General features: G+C 39.1%; 1 protein-coding gene across 5 annotated transcripts in view; it reads left to right on the forward strand.

Annotated features, from left to right (window-relative positions):
- LOC136886178 (calponin homology domain-containing protein DDB_G0272472) overlaps nucleotides 1-14,236 on the forward strand; it is a 156,242-nt gene extending 142,006 nt beyond the window's left edge. For all 5 annotated transcript variants that reach the window (XM_067158916.2, XM_067158915.2, XM_067158919.2 and 2 more), the window contains one exon: nucleotides 10,583-14,236. In XM_067158916.2, coding sequence (XP_067015017.2) covers nucleotides 10,583-11,053 — 471 coding nt within the window. In that variant the 3' untranslated portion in view covers nucleotides 11,054-14,236. The remainder of the gene's footprint in view (nucleotides 1-10,582) is intronic.
- The last annotated feature ends 2,806 nt before the right edge of the window (nucleotides 14,237-17,042 follow it).

The following is a 17,042-nucleotide window of genomic DNA, read 5'->3' on the forward strand; positions in this document are numbered from 1 at the left end:
GTCGCCTCTTACGAAGGCAGGGGATACCGTGGGTGTATTCTTCGTCTGCGTCCCCCACCCACAGGAGGTTGTGTGTCTGGTGCGCGAGACCTATTTTATTTCACTCAAGTCCCCTTATCTGCCACCTGGGACGCGCCACGTGGGAGTAACACCTCTCCCCCTGCTACGCCTGCGTAGTAGGTCCGTGGTAGGTAAACCGAGATAACAATTACCTTTGTATTCACCAACAACATTATCTCGGATAACGAGTATTATATCGGTTTAAAATTTTACCGGAGATTGGTTGGCCGGTAAAATGGGAAATCTTAGATAATACGCTTCTAAGATGGCAGCTCGTAGACGACTGGAATATCTAACTGAAAGAGAAAATCACATCCACGAGTAATATAATCAAGATTACGGCATGTAAATAATAAATGTCCTAGGTGGACATATATCGAGGACTACGACGACACTGATTTTCAGACACAATTTATCTGCAGGTTTGACATTGTCAGTGTTATCCATGATGGAACATAACCTGGAATTCCGAAAACATAGGTAGGCCTAAGATGAGTTCCCGATTATAGCGTACACCTTGTACGGTACAAGACTGGATGCCTTTTTTTATGAAGAATTAAGAAATACTGCCTTATTTTTTGAGTGAAATGTACAATGTGTAGGTTATAATTTGTTTTCTTGTTCTCTATGTGGTTAGTGCTTTCTAACATCAAATTCAACAACAATTCACTCTCTTGGAAAGTCATATTAGGCGTCTTTCTTCGTTTCTGCTCAATAGCGGACATAATTTATGCAAATTATTTGCAAACCACGAGTGGAATCAAAAACTAGTCCACATTTCGATAGTGGCGACAACCACATATTCATTTATTTCCCGTGTGTCAGTATAAAAAAATTACGGTTCAGATTCGGATTGAAACGAAAACTTAGTTTTGGTAAACCGAGATAATAAATTCTGTGGTGAATACGAAAGTGAGCGTTATCCGAGACGATGACATTAACCGAGTTTTGGAAATCTAAGAAAACAGGAAAACTAACTGACATTGGTGAATACGGGGCCTAAGTATTCCTCGGATATACTTCCCAGTAGTTTATATTAATGCGGAGACTTCAACGCAGCTCGAACTCTGTGGAAGGGGGTGTGAGGCGTCTCTGGAGGAAAGGCGGTCTGGAGCGAAGGCCCCATTTTGGTTAATTCCAGGCGTGTTCGATGGGATTCAGGACTAAGCAATCCACTTCTGGAACCTTGCTGTCCACAATGCACTCACGAACAGAGCCTGCTTTATGGCAGGGAGCATTATCATGCTGAAAACACACAGTGCTCACCACAGCACGCAGCTGGTCAAACTGTCCGTATATCCTTCCAGCGTTTACGTGCTCTTTAGTAATACGAGCAAGGCCGAATTTAACTACTGCAACGCCTCCGGCCCAAATAATTTTCCGCACCCTTCTTTAAATTTGATAAGACAAAACTGCAGTTGCTATTACTGTTATATAAAGAATAAAACAATACAGCATAGTACCTCTAAAGTTAAGTATCAAACACTAATACCATTAAATAATGCCATACGATAATAATAATAATAATAATAATACCATTAAATAATAAAAAAGGAGACGCGTTTTATGGACATATCAAAAGAATAAACCCTGAGAGATTGGCCAACAGGATACTTCTTCTGCAGGAAAGGTGGAAAAAACAACCGGGATGGCTTACACAGGTGCACAATGACTTGGAAGAAATAGGTATCAAGGAGGAGGATATAAACGAAAGGACATCATTTAGGAAGAAGGTTGCGGGATTGAGGAATGCGTCTGAAGAGCAACATGCGAAGCCACGGAACATCTCGGTGGAAGAACGAGCAAGAAGAAGTCAAAGACTCAAGAATCTTTGGCGAGAGTGTAAAGAGAAGGATATCAGTCTGCGTGACAGGAGGAAGATTGTGTAAACGTGGCCCACAGGTGGCCGTATCGATAAATAATAATAAATAATAATAATAATAATAATAATAATAATAATAATAATAATAATAATAATAATAATAATAATACCATTGGCGAAACGCAACGACACCCCTCCAACCTGGCTGCCGCATCGTACCAGAACTACACCGACAAAAACATCAGGAATGCTCTTCGTGTTACGGTAGGAACGATGGTACAATCGGATTGGCGGAGAAGATTGTTCTTTTCGAGAAAATTAGGTAATTTGTTCCTTTCGGGTGCGTCATTCAAATTGACGAACTTGTATTTGCTGTGCCAGAAAGCCAGCCGCTGCCTGTTGCTGTGCGACAGAGGAGGGAAGTGAAGGGAAGTGGGAGACAGAGGCAATGCTCGGTGCGAATCCACGCGTCTTCGCATAGTCGCTTCCCAGCCCCAGTAGGCAATGTACAGTTTGGTCTGCACAAACTGACTACTATGTGAACCCCGTAGAAAGAGAAGATGAACTTGTACCAAGAACACAGGCAGCTTTCCAGGTCGCTGGCGACACACCACACTTCCTGAACAGCGCACTGCCGTAGTACAGTACTAGCTGCACAATTCGGCACTGGGGCTATAGTACCACACAATGTCAAGAGATTTCCTCGTACATCTTTTTTCAATACTTGATAGTCCCTATCGGTTAATATGCGTGGCCCCCGCTGCCATAGTTTCGTTGAGATTATGTATCCGCGTTTGAAACATGTCCCCAATAGTTGACTTGGGCAGCTTGAGAAAGATAGAAATCGCCCTCATTGATGCGACAACCAATAATCATTTCACATTCGAAGTCACTAAGTTTCCTTTCTCCATCTATTCTGCAGGTATTTCGTAACCACTGAACAACACCGGCTCTCATTTCTCATTATTATTTGAAGAGGAAATACAACAAGGGAACTATCCTCCCGTATTTATGATCAGAAGTGATAAAGAAAGAGGTCCGATACTAGGTGTATTATTATTATTATTATTATTATTATTATTATTATTATTATTATTATTATTATTGATGATGATGCTTGTTGTTTTAAGGGGCCTATTATTATTGTTACGGAGTTATCCGTGGTAGTTAGAGGTGAAAGAAGGTGCTGGGATGAATAGGTCTCAACTTACGAAATTAAAGTTAATTTAAAACTTTAACAAAGGTTATATTTTCTTTTCAAGATCAAGAAATAACAAGAATAACAGGTACTCAGTAGCATATCAACAAGTTAAGGATGTACAATTACAGTTTATTAATGGATTTTGGGCTTCGAGCCCCAGATTCACAATCCCTGAGCAATGAGCTCAACTTTACTTATGAACAAGGTTCAACAAAGGGGCAGAAAACCCCAATCATGCCCAATCATGCCAAGGAGCACTAGCTCCCAATTACCAGTTAAGCCTGCTCGAGGCACACAAAAACCAAATTTAGAAAATTTAAGAAAGAGCAGCCCGCTCTCAAAGTTCAAGCCTATTCAAAAGCCAAACCAAACTCCACCTTTAAGCTGCCCTCCAGGACATAAGAACAGGGGTAATAATACCCAATCTACTGAGGCCTATTAAGTAAAGAAACAGGTCAATTACATGGCCCCAAAATACCAACTTGAGTGGAGGCGTAACTTGCACTCCTAATACACCTTTTTAAAACCTATTTGGCACTAGGCCGCTAATGCAAGGGCTAATCTCATACTACGGAGGTGACACGATAGGAAAACTTTATTACATTATGAAGCGAAGAAAAAAAAAGGTTATGAAAACGTAGTCACCTCAAAAACACTATAAGAGGGAGCTCGAGAGGGTTAGGCACTCTCTATCCCGATTGGTAGTTAAAGAGACGGAATTTATACCGAGTGTCTTTTACATTTTAAAGGAAGATTACATGATAAAAGTTTCTAACTTGCCCCGAGGGTTAAACTGCTGAGCTAGCAAGCCAAGAAGTTATTAAAAGGCCATTACCTGATGGATGAACTGCCGCCTGAAGAAAGAGGCGCTTCCCGCCCCCTGCTATATAATCACACTAGGAAAGATGTTACTGAAGTGGCGAGGAGACCAGAAAATCAGCAGTTTATATATCCTCGCGGAAAATTCGAGACGTTTCATGAATGATTACAACCCGCCCACACAATTTTATTGGATAACAGCAAAAACTTATACACCAGACGAAGAAGAAACACCTTATTGGTGGAAAATTATTTACAGAAATTCCTGATTGGCTACATTCAAAACAGGCGGAAAGAAAGGATTATATTGCCAACTCTCAAACCACAGAACAAAATTTAGCAAAAACAAAACTTATGAATGTTAAATTTCTTCCGCACAGTTCATTCCTTTACACCAGAGAGCGTTATCAGTTTTGGTAGAGACATCTGTTAGAGAATGTTCAGAACACTTCAAAATTTACAGTAGAGACATCTTCTGAGAAACTTTAGAATTAACATGGTTGTTAAAGTTCAGGCTTCCTCCAGTAGAGGAGTTTCAACTGGCGCAAAGTTTGAATTAGCGGCGCGGAGGTGTACCACCCGGTACAATTATTATTATTATTATTATTATTATTATTATTATTATTATTATTATTATTATTATTATTATTATTATTATTATTATTATTATTATTATTATTATTATTATTATTATTATTATACGACCCGTTCATTCGTTATATATACACACACACACAAGTTGCTTTATGTCGCACCGACACAGACAGGTCTTATGGCGACGATAGGATAGGAAAGGGCTAGGAGTGGGAAGGAAGCGACCGTGGCGTTAATTAAGGCACAGTCGGTGCCTTTGCTTGGTGTGAAAATAGGAAACCACGTAAAACTATCTTCAGAGCTGCCGACAGTAGAGTTCGAACCCACTATCTCCCAATGCAAGCTGACAAGTGCATGACCAAACCGCGCAACCACTCGCTCGGTTTTTACGAACTATTTTGTAGTTTTAGAGTTCAATCAATCAATCAATCAATACTGATCTGCATTTAGGGCAGTCGCCCAGGTGGCAGATTCCCTATCTGTTGCTTTCCTAGCCTTTTCCGAAATGATTTCAAAGAAATTGGAAATTTATTGAACATCTCCCTTGGTAAGTTATTCCAATCCCTAACTCCCCTTCCTATAAATGAATATTTGCCCCAGTTTATCCTCTTGAATTCCAACTTTATCTTCATATCGTGATCTTTCCTACTTTTATAAACGCCATTCAAACCTATTCGTCTACTAATGTCATTCCACGCCATCTCTCCGCTGACAGCTCGGAACATACCACTTAGTCGAGCAGCTCTTCTTCTTTCTCTCAATTCTTCCCAACCCAAACATTGCAACATTTTTGTAACGCTACTCTTTTGTCGGAAATCACCCAGAACAAATCGAGCTGCTTTTCTTTGGATTTTTTCCAGTTCTTGAATCAGGTAATCCTGGTGAGGGTCCCATACACTGGAACCATACTCTAGTTGGGGTCTTACCAGAGACTTATATGCACTCTCCTTTACATCCTTACTATAACCCCTAAACACCCTCATAACCATGTGCAGAGATCGGTACCCTTTATTTACAATCCCATTTATGTGATTACCCCAGTGAAGATCTTTCCTTATATTAACACCTAGATACTTACAATGATCCCCAAAAGGAACTTTCACCCCATCAACGCAGTAATTAAAACTGAGAGGACTTTTCCTATTTGTGAAACTCACAACCTGACTTTTAGCCCCGTTTATCAACATACCATTGCTTGCTGTCCATCTCACAATATTTTCGAGGTCACGTTGCAGTTGCTCACAATCTTGTAACTTATTTATCACTCTGTAGAGAATAACATCATCCGCAAAAAGCCTTACCTCCGATTCCACTCCTTTACTCATATCATTTATATATATAAGAAAACATAAAGGTCCGATAACACTGCCCTGAGGAACTCCCCTCTCAACTATTACAGGGTCAGACAAAGCTTCACCTACTCTAACTCTCTGAGATCTATTTTCTAGAAATATAGCAACCCATTCAGTCACTCTTTTGTCTAGTCCAATTGCACTCATTTTTGCCAGTAGTCTCCCATGATCCACCCTATCAAATGCTTTAGACATGTCAATCGCGATACAGTCCATTTGACCTCCAGAATCCAAGATATCTGCTATATCTTGCTGGAATCCTACAAGTTGAGCTTCAGTGGAATAACCTTTCCTAAAACCGAATTGCCTTCTATCGAACCAGTTATTAATTTCACAAACATGTCTAATATAATCAGAAAGAATGCCTTCCCAAAGCTTACATACAATGCATGTCAAACTTACTGGCCTGTAATTTTCAGCTTTATGTCTATCACCCTTTCCTTTATACACAGGGGCTACTATAGCAACTCTCCATTCATCTGGTATAGCTCCTTCGGCCAAACAATAATCAAATAAGTACTTCAGATATGGTACTATATCCCAACCCATTGTCTTTAGTATATCCCCAGAAATCTGATCAATTCCAGCCGCTTTTCTAGTTTTCAACTTTTGTATCTTATTGTAAATGCCATTGTTATCATACGTAAATTTTATTACTTCTTTGGCCTTAGTCTCTTCCTCTATCTCGACATTATCCTTGTAACCAACAATCTTTACATACTGCTGACTGAATACTTCTGCCTTTTGAAGATCCTCACATACACACTCCCCTTGTTCATTAATTATTCCTGGAATGTCCTTCTTGGAACCTGTTTCTGCCTTAAAATACCTATACATACCCTTCCATTTTTCACTAAAATTTGTATGACTGCCAATTATGCTTGCCATCATGTTATCCTTAGCTGCCTTCTTTGCTAGATTCAATTTTCTAGTAAGTTCCTTCAATTTCTCCTTACTTCCACAGCCATTTCTAACTCTATTTCTTTCCAGTCTGCACCTCCTTCTTAGTCTCTTTATTTCTCTATTATAATAAGGTGGGTCTTTACCATTCCTTACCACCTTTAAAGGTACAAACCTGTTTTCGCATTCCTCAACAATTTCTTTAAACCCATCCCAGAGTCTGTTTACATTTTTATTTACCGTTTTCCACGGATCATAGTTACGTTTTAGAAACTGCCTCATACCTGCTTTATCAGCCATATGGTACTGCCTAACAGTCCTACTTTTAAGACCTTCCTTTCTATCACATTTATTTTTAACTACCACAAAAACAGCTTCATGATCACTAATACCATCTATTACTTCAGTTTCCCTATAGAGCTCATCTGGTTTTATCAGCACCACATCCAAAATATTTTTCCCTCTGGTTGGTTCCATCACTTTCTGAATCAGCTGTCCTTCCCATATTAACTTATTTGCCATTTGTTGGTCATGCTTCCTGTCGTTCGCATTTCCTTCCCAATTGACATCTGGCAAATTCAGATCTCCCGCTACAATCACATTTCTTTCCATGTTGTTTCCCACATAGCTGACTATCCTATCAAATAATTCCGAATCCGTATCAGTGCTACCCTTTCCCGATCTGTACACTCCAAATATATCAAGTTGCCTATTATCTTTAGAAATGAGCCTTACACCTAGAATTTCATGTGTCTCATCTTTAACTTTTTCGTAGCTTACAAATTCTTCTTTCACCAGAATGAAAACTCCCCCTCCCACCTTTCCTATCCTATCTCTACGATTATTCTTGTGTGTTTAATTTGAAGTTTTAGCTTTATATTATTTTGTTTCGCGTGGAACTTCCTTTTGGCAGCCCAGATTGTCTGGAAGTAGTTGATATTTTCAGATGAAGAAAATAAGTGATAACTTTAAGTTTATATATTTACGCGTCAAGCTATGGATATGAAGTACAAAATTCCAAATGTCATTGGGATTGTCACCGATCAGCCTAGTGAACCCGAAAACTGTTAATTCAATACTAATCTCGGTCATTTGGGACATTTTCTTTCTCACCCTTTATGACCTGCTTTCTGGTGGAGGTTGAATTTAGACTCAAACGGCATCCAGAGTGTCACAATTCATCTCAGCGACCCTTAAAACTATGTATTCAACACTAATATACACAGTTTTCGATTATTTTTACATGTCGCTCACTCCGTACTCCATCCCTAGGGGTGCTAAGTGTGTCTTACCCCCATGGTATTTCTCTTCAGATAGTATTAAGTCATATGTGTACCAAGTTCGGTTGAAATAGTAGGTTTGACTACAGCCGCCGTAATTTTTAATCATTTACCTTCGTCGGTATCTCTACGTAAAGATATCGCTCCTTAACTGTGTGCAACCCGCTCAGTATACAGTAGAATGCATTACCGGCTAGGCAAGCCTTTGCCTGCAATATTATCGAAGTGACCATTTAATTATTTGATTTTAGGATTACTCGAAGTTGACTGAACTTAAAGATCTATCAATGCCTGATGATTCACTAGCAGGTAATTCTGGAGAGAATAACACAAAAATGAAGTAAATCGGTCCAGTAGAACGGACGGAGGGACTGGACAAATCTGTTTTCGTAAACATTTTTAATATGTAGGACCCGCGCTGCTCCGCAACATTCGTTATAAATAGGTCGATTAACTCGTCTTGATACGCCTGTCGTAGTCATATAGTTTTGCCTGCCCTCTTTAGTGGTTTTGTGAACATTTCATAGGAAGCGCGTTATGCTATGCGCGGTTCGTAGTCAGAATTCATCCAGTCTGACGTCATCATGCCGTGTGTTCGGTAAAAATCCATCCATATATTCGCTTTTTTTTTATCTTGCACTTCTTAATTAAGCTAGATATTGTGTCGTAGAAGGCAATGGCATTTTTAATCGCAGTTCTTCTATATAGAACGGTTGTCTTGTGAGCTCAGAGGTTAGTAGTATCTATACTGCTAATAATAAGAGTTGGTGTCTGACATTTCTTAGAGGGAGGTCCGTTTACTGCCTGCCGAGGCGGGATAAAGGGAGCGGCTGTGTGGTTGCCATTGAAACGAGGGTGGGGCGACTGCGGTTGCCATGGAGATAAAAACTTCAGGGAAGCTCGTCTTTCTGGGAGTTGCCAAACCTGTCACTGTCACTGATAAGAACCTGATTGTTTGTATAAGAGTGATCGCAAATGGGACGACACCGCCTGGCCAGGTAGTCTACAACAGATCACAGCGGTCAGAATGAAGGAGGGAACAAGTGAGCCGGAAGCGAGGGGTAAGAGCACGTAGAAAGGAATGCTGGAATGTGGCAACATCGTGAAATGGCACGTGCAGTGCTCCTCCTTCCAACCTTACCTGTCAGACGCCAACTTTAGTTAAGTCTAGTATAGCAAGGAATAGTATTCTTCCGTGATCAGAGGAAGTGTATACTCTCTGGCTTGACAGGTAGTAATCAAACATGGCTGCATGCAATGACATTATTAAGGATGAAAATCGCATATATCAAAATATTAATGAAAGTGTTAGTCGCTTAGCAACCTGCTAAGTACAGAATGTATTGCGGCTTAGGGTAAGCCTTCGCCTGCAATTACTGGAGTGATCATTTAAAGAATTGATTTTATGATTACTCAAAGTTGGCTGAACTTAGAGGCGTATCAATGTCTCATGATTCACCGACAGGTAATTTCGGAGAGAATACAACAGAAATGTAGCAAATCGGTCCAGTAGAACGGACGGACAGATTTTCCAAAGCTGTTTTAGTAAACTCTTTTAATATATCTATATATTTTTAAAAAATTGTGAAAACTAAAGACAGGCAGTGGGGCCATTCTATCCGGTCGATTGTCTTTATTTTTTTAACTGAAAGGTATTCATGCACAGATTTGTCATCAGGTACTATAAATCACTTAACTTCCGCCTTCCTCAAATAAATTGATTTTTTCAACATTTTGTGTGTTTGAAGCAATCATATCTTTTGTTCTAATTGAGGTACGGAGTTCGTTTTGGCCTAAGAACACTCAGTGGATCAAGCTCTTTAATTTCAGCTCTTAAATATTCAAATTTGTTGGTTCTAGGGAAAGTTATGAGCGCACATTCAATTTGACATCTCATTCTTCAACATTTTTTCTCATTGAAGCTATCATATCTTTCGTTCTAATTGAGGTACGCAGTTCGTTTTGGTCTAAAAACACTCGGTGGATCAAGAGCTTTCTTATGAGGCAATAACTACTTAAACTGGTAGATTCTGAGATAAGTTATGAGTACATTTGTCTCCATGACGAAGATCTTTGAAGGACTTTTTAACAGTTCGGCGTGTAGTGTTGTTCCAAGGAACGTTTAATTCAATTTATTTGTATGATGTATTTTCAAGTGTTTTGTTGACATAATATTACATTCTATTACCATAGCAGATCATGTGCTTTATTTCATTAACTCGAAACTTTGCAAATACATCCGTGAGGATAGTAACGAACATCACCTTACTTTGTACATTGCGGGCGGAGCCAACAGGAAACTGCTAGTAGATTATTATTATTATTATTATTATTATTATTATTATTATTATTATTATTATTATTATTATTATTATTATTATGCAGGCAGAATTTCATTTTCTTTCTTTCCTTCTTTATTTTTATTTCTTTCATTTTCTACCCTCACTTTTTAACGATGCGGCTTATTTTCAGACTAATAAGGAAATGTAATAAGGCTTAACTTGCATCTTGTATCATTATTATTTTTCTCTTATTTTCTTCTTTTGTTCTACAGGTATATTCACTGAAAGAAAAAGAGGACAATGCCAGAAAAGAAAGGAGGGCACTTCGCATGCAGCTCAAGAACCAACAAGCGGCTCTGAAAGCAGAAAAGAAGAAATACAAAGAACTTCAGAAAGAGGTAGATAAGATGTCCAAACTAATGAATGAAGATGATGAAGAAGAGGAAGAAGAAGACGAGGAAGAAGAGGAATCTGAGGAGGAAGAAAGCGAGGAAAGCTCCTCAGAGGAGTCGGAAGTGGAAGAAAGTGAAGGAGACCTTCCAGCAGATGCTCCAGTAGAAGATCGAAAGAAAAACTACACAGAACGGGCTAAGAGACATGAGAACATTTTATCAGTCTTACGGAAAGGAAATTATCTTCTCAAGGCTAACGTAGACAAACTTAAGGACGACCTCTTTAAGCAAAAGGAAATGTCAGTAGCATTACAAGAAGACTTAAATTCAGTGTTGGCAGAGCTAGGATGAAACACACAATGTGGTAAACCATGGGAACTCGATCTGTAACATAGTAGAAGGGCTCTTCACATTACACCTGGGAAAGAAGACAGCCACGGAAATGAGTGTAGGACCTGAGATGTACAAGAAGTCTGAGGGTACAGTTAACCTAATGTATTCTTCGATCAAAAACTATGTATTCAGTTGTACTGTACTTACAGGCAGTATCAGACAAACATATCTCCTCTGATGGGCAATCTTCTTGACGAGGTGTACAAACAAAGAACGGTGAATAGTCTACTTCTGAAATGTCACCTTATTTTACACTTTTATACTCAAAGCATTTTTTTAATAAAACAATCAAACTCACCGACCAAATATATACAGGGAAAATGTCTTACCTGGTAGGTGATATTTCTAAAGAATAAATTTATCAGTTTCTCTAATTTTCATCATCATCATCTCCTGTATAAAGTAGAAAACCTGTTGTAGAATAATTCCTGTTGCTTTTTCCATGGGTCTAAAGCTTTTGACGAAATTATCCAAAAAATACTATTATACTTTCAGTTTGGTCGCCTATGGACCACGTTAATTCTACTTCAGATGCTTCTGGGTTTCGATCCTAGCCCGATGCTCCATTCTTTCACTCTGCAGTCTCCTCCTCCCTTCCGTCCACAGCGTTTGGGTCTGGGATTTAACTTGTTTTGTTGAAAATTCTCGGTGTTCTTCATTCTCAACTTGTAAGCTTCCCTATTGCCGACTTCCGTTCCTTGAATTCTCATTTCTTTAAGCACCTTCTTCATCACCTGTTGCCAGCGAACCGTACTTTTTCTGGTCTTTTAAACCTTTTCGTCTGGTTGGTCAGTCTTCCCCTGTCTATTCTGTAGATATGTCTGAAGAACATGGTTCTTCCGGGGGGTGTTTGAGATCTTTCTCCGACCTGAGATACAATTGTTGGTTTCCTTTCTTCCTGTATGATCCATCCTCTGTCCTTTATGGTCCCGATATGTTCCTCAAAGTTTTTCTCTCCACTAGCTCCAACTTCTTCACTAATCCTATTTCTGACAGGTTCAAATATTCAGCTGAATACAAGGATTTCGGACGGATCACTGTGTGGTGATGTCTGAGTTTTGAATTGATCGAGATATTCTTCTTGCTGAAAATACATGCTCATAATTAGTTTGTACGCCAAGTTCATCTTGTTCATTCTCGATACCAGTTTTCTTCTGACAGGATGTTGTCCATCCACTCTCCAAGGTACTTAAATATCTCCACTTTCTAAATCTTTCCTCCCACTAGTGTATATTTTCTTTACTTCGAAAAATGATCTTTGAATTCTTTGCAACGTATACAATAAATTAAAATAATGAAAGCATTTGAAGTCAGTTCTTTAAAATGCATAGTTTGATAAGCACTTCATGCGGTATAGTTTTCAGTATTTAAGTTTTTAAAATACCGCGACGGTAGCGGTAATTGATGGTTTCAACGCCGTAAAGAAAAATATGACTACGGGGAGACCTTGGAGGAAATGAGCAGTAAAGCCAAAAATAAACATTGAGGAAAGCGAGGGAAGAAGAATAAGAACCTAACGGGTGTTCACTTCAATTTATTTAATGCATAGCTTCCATGTTATAAAGAGGGATTTCTCTTCATAAACAGTAATTATATCAATGAGTATTAGATGTTTTTCGTACAATATTCACATTCTTATACTTTCTCTGGAGAAGGGATTTTGAACGTGAAGATGGAGACATTTTGAATATTCTACAGGGATATTACAGAAAATGAGTTGGCAAGATTGTTCTCGGCTACAAATTTCAGAAAATGAGTTGGCAAGATTGTTCTCGGCTACAATGCTCCGTTTAATTCTGCGTGACTTCATTATTCAGAAAATTACCCGCAATCTGTTTATGAGCTGGCAATATTTCCTTTCTTACCATTTCCGAAAGAAGTTCATAGATTTCGTTACCCGCTTTACTCTTTAAACCGTTAGAAATACATTCTCAGTGGATCGTGGTGCTCTGGTCATGATTACGAGTTTCTCAATACTCGTAAATAAATACGCAGAACGAGTCTTATTTGTGCCGTTCCACTTTTCACCACGCTGTCTTGGCTCATTTAAAATATATTTGTGAGACAGAGAGAGAATGTTTAAATAGGTATGAATGGAACATTCAAATGCTGATCGTATCAGCTCTTAACAATCCATGCGGAAGGCAAATGGAAATCACTTGTCACTCGTCTTCTTTCTGCTCATGGATAAAAATTAACTAGCAAATCTGTACCCTTCTCACTGTGTTTTGGTAAAACATTTTCCGATTACACCTCTTCACGGGAAGTTATTGTCACACATCCACATTCGACAGTGGAGAGAACAAAAAACCTGACCTTACTTTTACTTCTTACCATGACAACCGCCCCCCCCCCAATCCCCCTCCTGAGCTCATCAGCAAGTGCAGGAAATCTTGTAAAGAATTACTTGATGAACGCAACTCGACCCGTCGACGCGAATTTTGCTTTCTACCAATTTTCTTTAAAGACTTCCTATCTTCACACCTGTAATGATCTCATATTTGGAATAAACAACGCATATTATCTTTCTTTATTGCCGATTACATAGCATGAAGCTATATACCTGCCATTCACTCAAAACTTACAAGTTCAAATCTATCATCCCCAGATTCCAGGCCCTGCCATACAAGGCTAGTAAATTTAAAATGAGACACGCTGGTATACCTTCAAGACCAGTTATATTTTTATCTTTAACCAATGATCATCATCATCAACAGCGGATTTTCAGGAGCCATTATATAGTATCTTTCCACTTAAATATGCAGCAAATGTGGACACAAGTAACGCTAAGTAAAACAGTAAACGGACAAGAACGCACAAGCAAAGGAATATTAACTACAACAGCTTCGAAAAGAAAATTTCCCACAGGAGAGCTATTAATGTGTCGTATGTAAAGCTTATGTTTTTAATATTACTGTGATGTGAATATCAAAACAATATTAATAGTCAATAACTGAATTATCTATATATATATGAAGTATGTGAGAAATAAAATAAAGTAAACAATTTGTTAGTAAAAATTAACAATAGTTGTTTAAGTCATGTTCCTTCTCACAAGCGTTATGTAACTTAAGAGTTCACTAACACGTCTGTATACAATTGGAGAAAAAAAAAACAAATACACTTACTCTTTACACTAAAGATATCACCTTCACTCATAATACCCTTCAAATCGCAATCACACATTCCAACTGAAGTTCATAAACATTATATGTGATATTGTATCTTCCTCTCCCCTAACGAACAGAATATAAATGTATTTATTCAAAAAGACATTAGTTTAGCTGTAATGAATGACCACACGGCTCCTGTATTCTAAACTGACGCATGGTTAACCAAGTACTGAAGTGAAGACAATTGAGACACATCGATTCATCTTCATTAATGGAGGTTCTAAAACATCAGTGGTACGGGTATTTAGTTAATTTTTCCGGGTTGAACCGTGTTGTTTTTTGTACATTTCGTACAGTTTTGCCGACATTTCCAATACATTGCAGTATTCTTTGTCAAGGCGACCGAACTACCCCTACTCGATCCGAGATATTAATAATCTTGATCATAATGGCCAGTATTGGGTCCATATTGACTTAATCACAGTAAATAGAGAGATGGATGGTCCGCCTGGTCAATACTATGTGTTAAAAATATTTACAATATATCTTGTACATGTTTGGAGAATATGTTCATTCTCTTCTTCAACTAATTAGGTTAAAATTCGTGTATTACAGTAAGACCTAATGAAACAGGTGGCCCCCGCTAAGAAAGCTAAAACTGTGACAAGTACAATATAACATATTAAAAATTGATGAATGGTGGCATGGAATTAAATTCCATCTTGTCATCTCAATATAAACACAGTAGGATGATGTCTACGTGGATAAAATGTTGAGCAATGAGCACTGTTGCGATGTGACGTCACTGTGTCCTTGTTGATCCAATACTCCCTTATAAAATTCAAGTAGGATAATATTAAAAATACATCCTTTAATATCATCCTACTTGAATTTTCATTAGATCTTATTCTAATACACGAATTTTAACCTAATTAGCTTAAGAAGAGAATTAACATATTATCGAAATATGTAGGCTACTAGATATAATGTAAATGTGAAATGTAAATACATTTTTAACACATAGCAGTATTGACTAGGCGGATCATCCACTTCTCTATTTACTGCGATCCGAGGTAATCAGTCTCCCAGGCAGCAATTGCAAACTGTACGAAGGGCACTAGGAAAGTTTTGCAATGTGAGTGAACGCTTTAGACTTTTTCAGAATAATTTCCACCACACTCAATACACTTCTTCATACGTCGAAACCAGCCACTGATCCAACTCTGCCACTTTTCTTCGGTTACATTTTCACACTCTCGATCCAATGCTGCCAGAAGCTCCCCGTCGGATGCAAAACGCCGCCCTTTGAGCTTCAGCTTCACTTCTGGGAAGAGTGCGAAGTCACATGGGGCAAGATCAGGACTGTATGGAGGGTGATCAAGCACAGTCAACCCAGATCTGGCAAGAAAATCCATTGCTACATCAGCACGATGTGCTACAATATTGTCGTGATGCAAGAGCCAAGTGTTGAGCCGTGACCTTGGACGGAGCTGATTGAGAGCCTGGATGACCTGAGGCAGACAAGTCTCACTGTAACACTTCGCAGTAACTTTCCTTTGTGTTTCTAGCAGAGGCAGAGTCAGGGTGCCCCATTTAGTGAAGAATACTGCAATCATCCTTTTCTTCGCTGAGCTTGACTTTCGCACAATCACAAGAGAACCCTCATCTTCAAACAGCCACAACTTGTTCTGGGATTTTGTTGGCACATCGTAATAATAAGCCCAAGTTTCGTCACCTGTAACGATGCTATTGATGTTACGCGAAGTCCCATTTTCAAACTGTTTTAGCATTTTTCGGCACCATTTCACTCGATGTGCCCTTTGTTCCTCTGAAAGTGAATGGGGCACCCAAAGAGAACAAACCTTTCTAACATGGAGATGGTCGTGTAGAATAGAATGAATAGCTGGTGCAGGGATGTGGAGGGTCTCTTCTACCTGCCGATATGTCAACCGCCTCTCTTGCTGCAACATTTTCCTCGCAGCTTCAATGTTTTCCTCAGTCACTGATTCAGACGGTCGCCCAGAACGAGAATCGTCTTCAACCCCAAAATTTGCCTCTGGAACTATTTGTACCAGCGGAAAATTGTTGTCCGACGTGGACAGTCTTTCCCCAGCACAGGAGTAATTTTCTCCAGGCACTGGTCAACAGTAAATCCACGAGGAAAACTGTAGCGGATAATTGCGCGATATTCGCCTTTAGACCACACTGACATCTTAATTTGCTTTCAATCCCACTGCTTGGTAACAACTGGTGTGAAGTTCGGGGCTTGCTTTCTTCTAGGCCGGTTTTTACCCCTCTTTTCATTCCTCATCATAACAGGGGTGTCCAGCCAACCGTTTTTGCGTATTGCAAAACTTTTGGTGCCCTTTGTACGAAATGTACAAAAAACAACACGGTTCGGCAAGGAAAAAGAACTAAATAATTCTACACACCGTGCTGCAAGCTTCACTTCTAAGATACAGTAGTAGAGGTGATGGTGGGGGGTGCTGAGTGAGTTCTTGATGTATATCTATTATGAATTATCTAGGATATTGTACTGGATCTTAAATACGAGGACTGATGGACAAAGACAGAGACTGATTTTTTCTTGTAGCTCCCGTGATAGTTTCCTATCTGTAACATACATATTTTAAACGAGCGGGTTTCCATGTATAATGTCCGTTGGCGGCAGCACTCTCGTATCTCTAGGTTGGTAGTAACGCTCTATTTTGTAGACGTGCATTTCGCATACCAGACAATGATTTACCAGCATGCAATTTCCCCTCACACTACTGTTACAGCAGCATACTACACGTCAGTACTGACTACACTGAGGAATCACATTGTGAAGAAAC

The sequence above is a fragment of the Anabrus simplex genome, chromosome X, assembly GCF_040414725.1.
Source record: "Anabrus simplex isolate iqAnaSimp1 chromosome X, ASM4041472v1, whole genome shotgun sequence".
Lineage (NCBI taxonomy): Eukaryota > Metazoa > Arthropoda > Insecta > Orthoptera > Tettigoniidae > Anabrus > Anabrus simplex.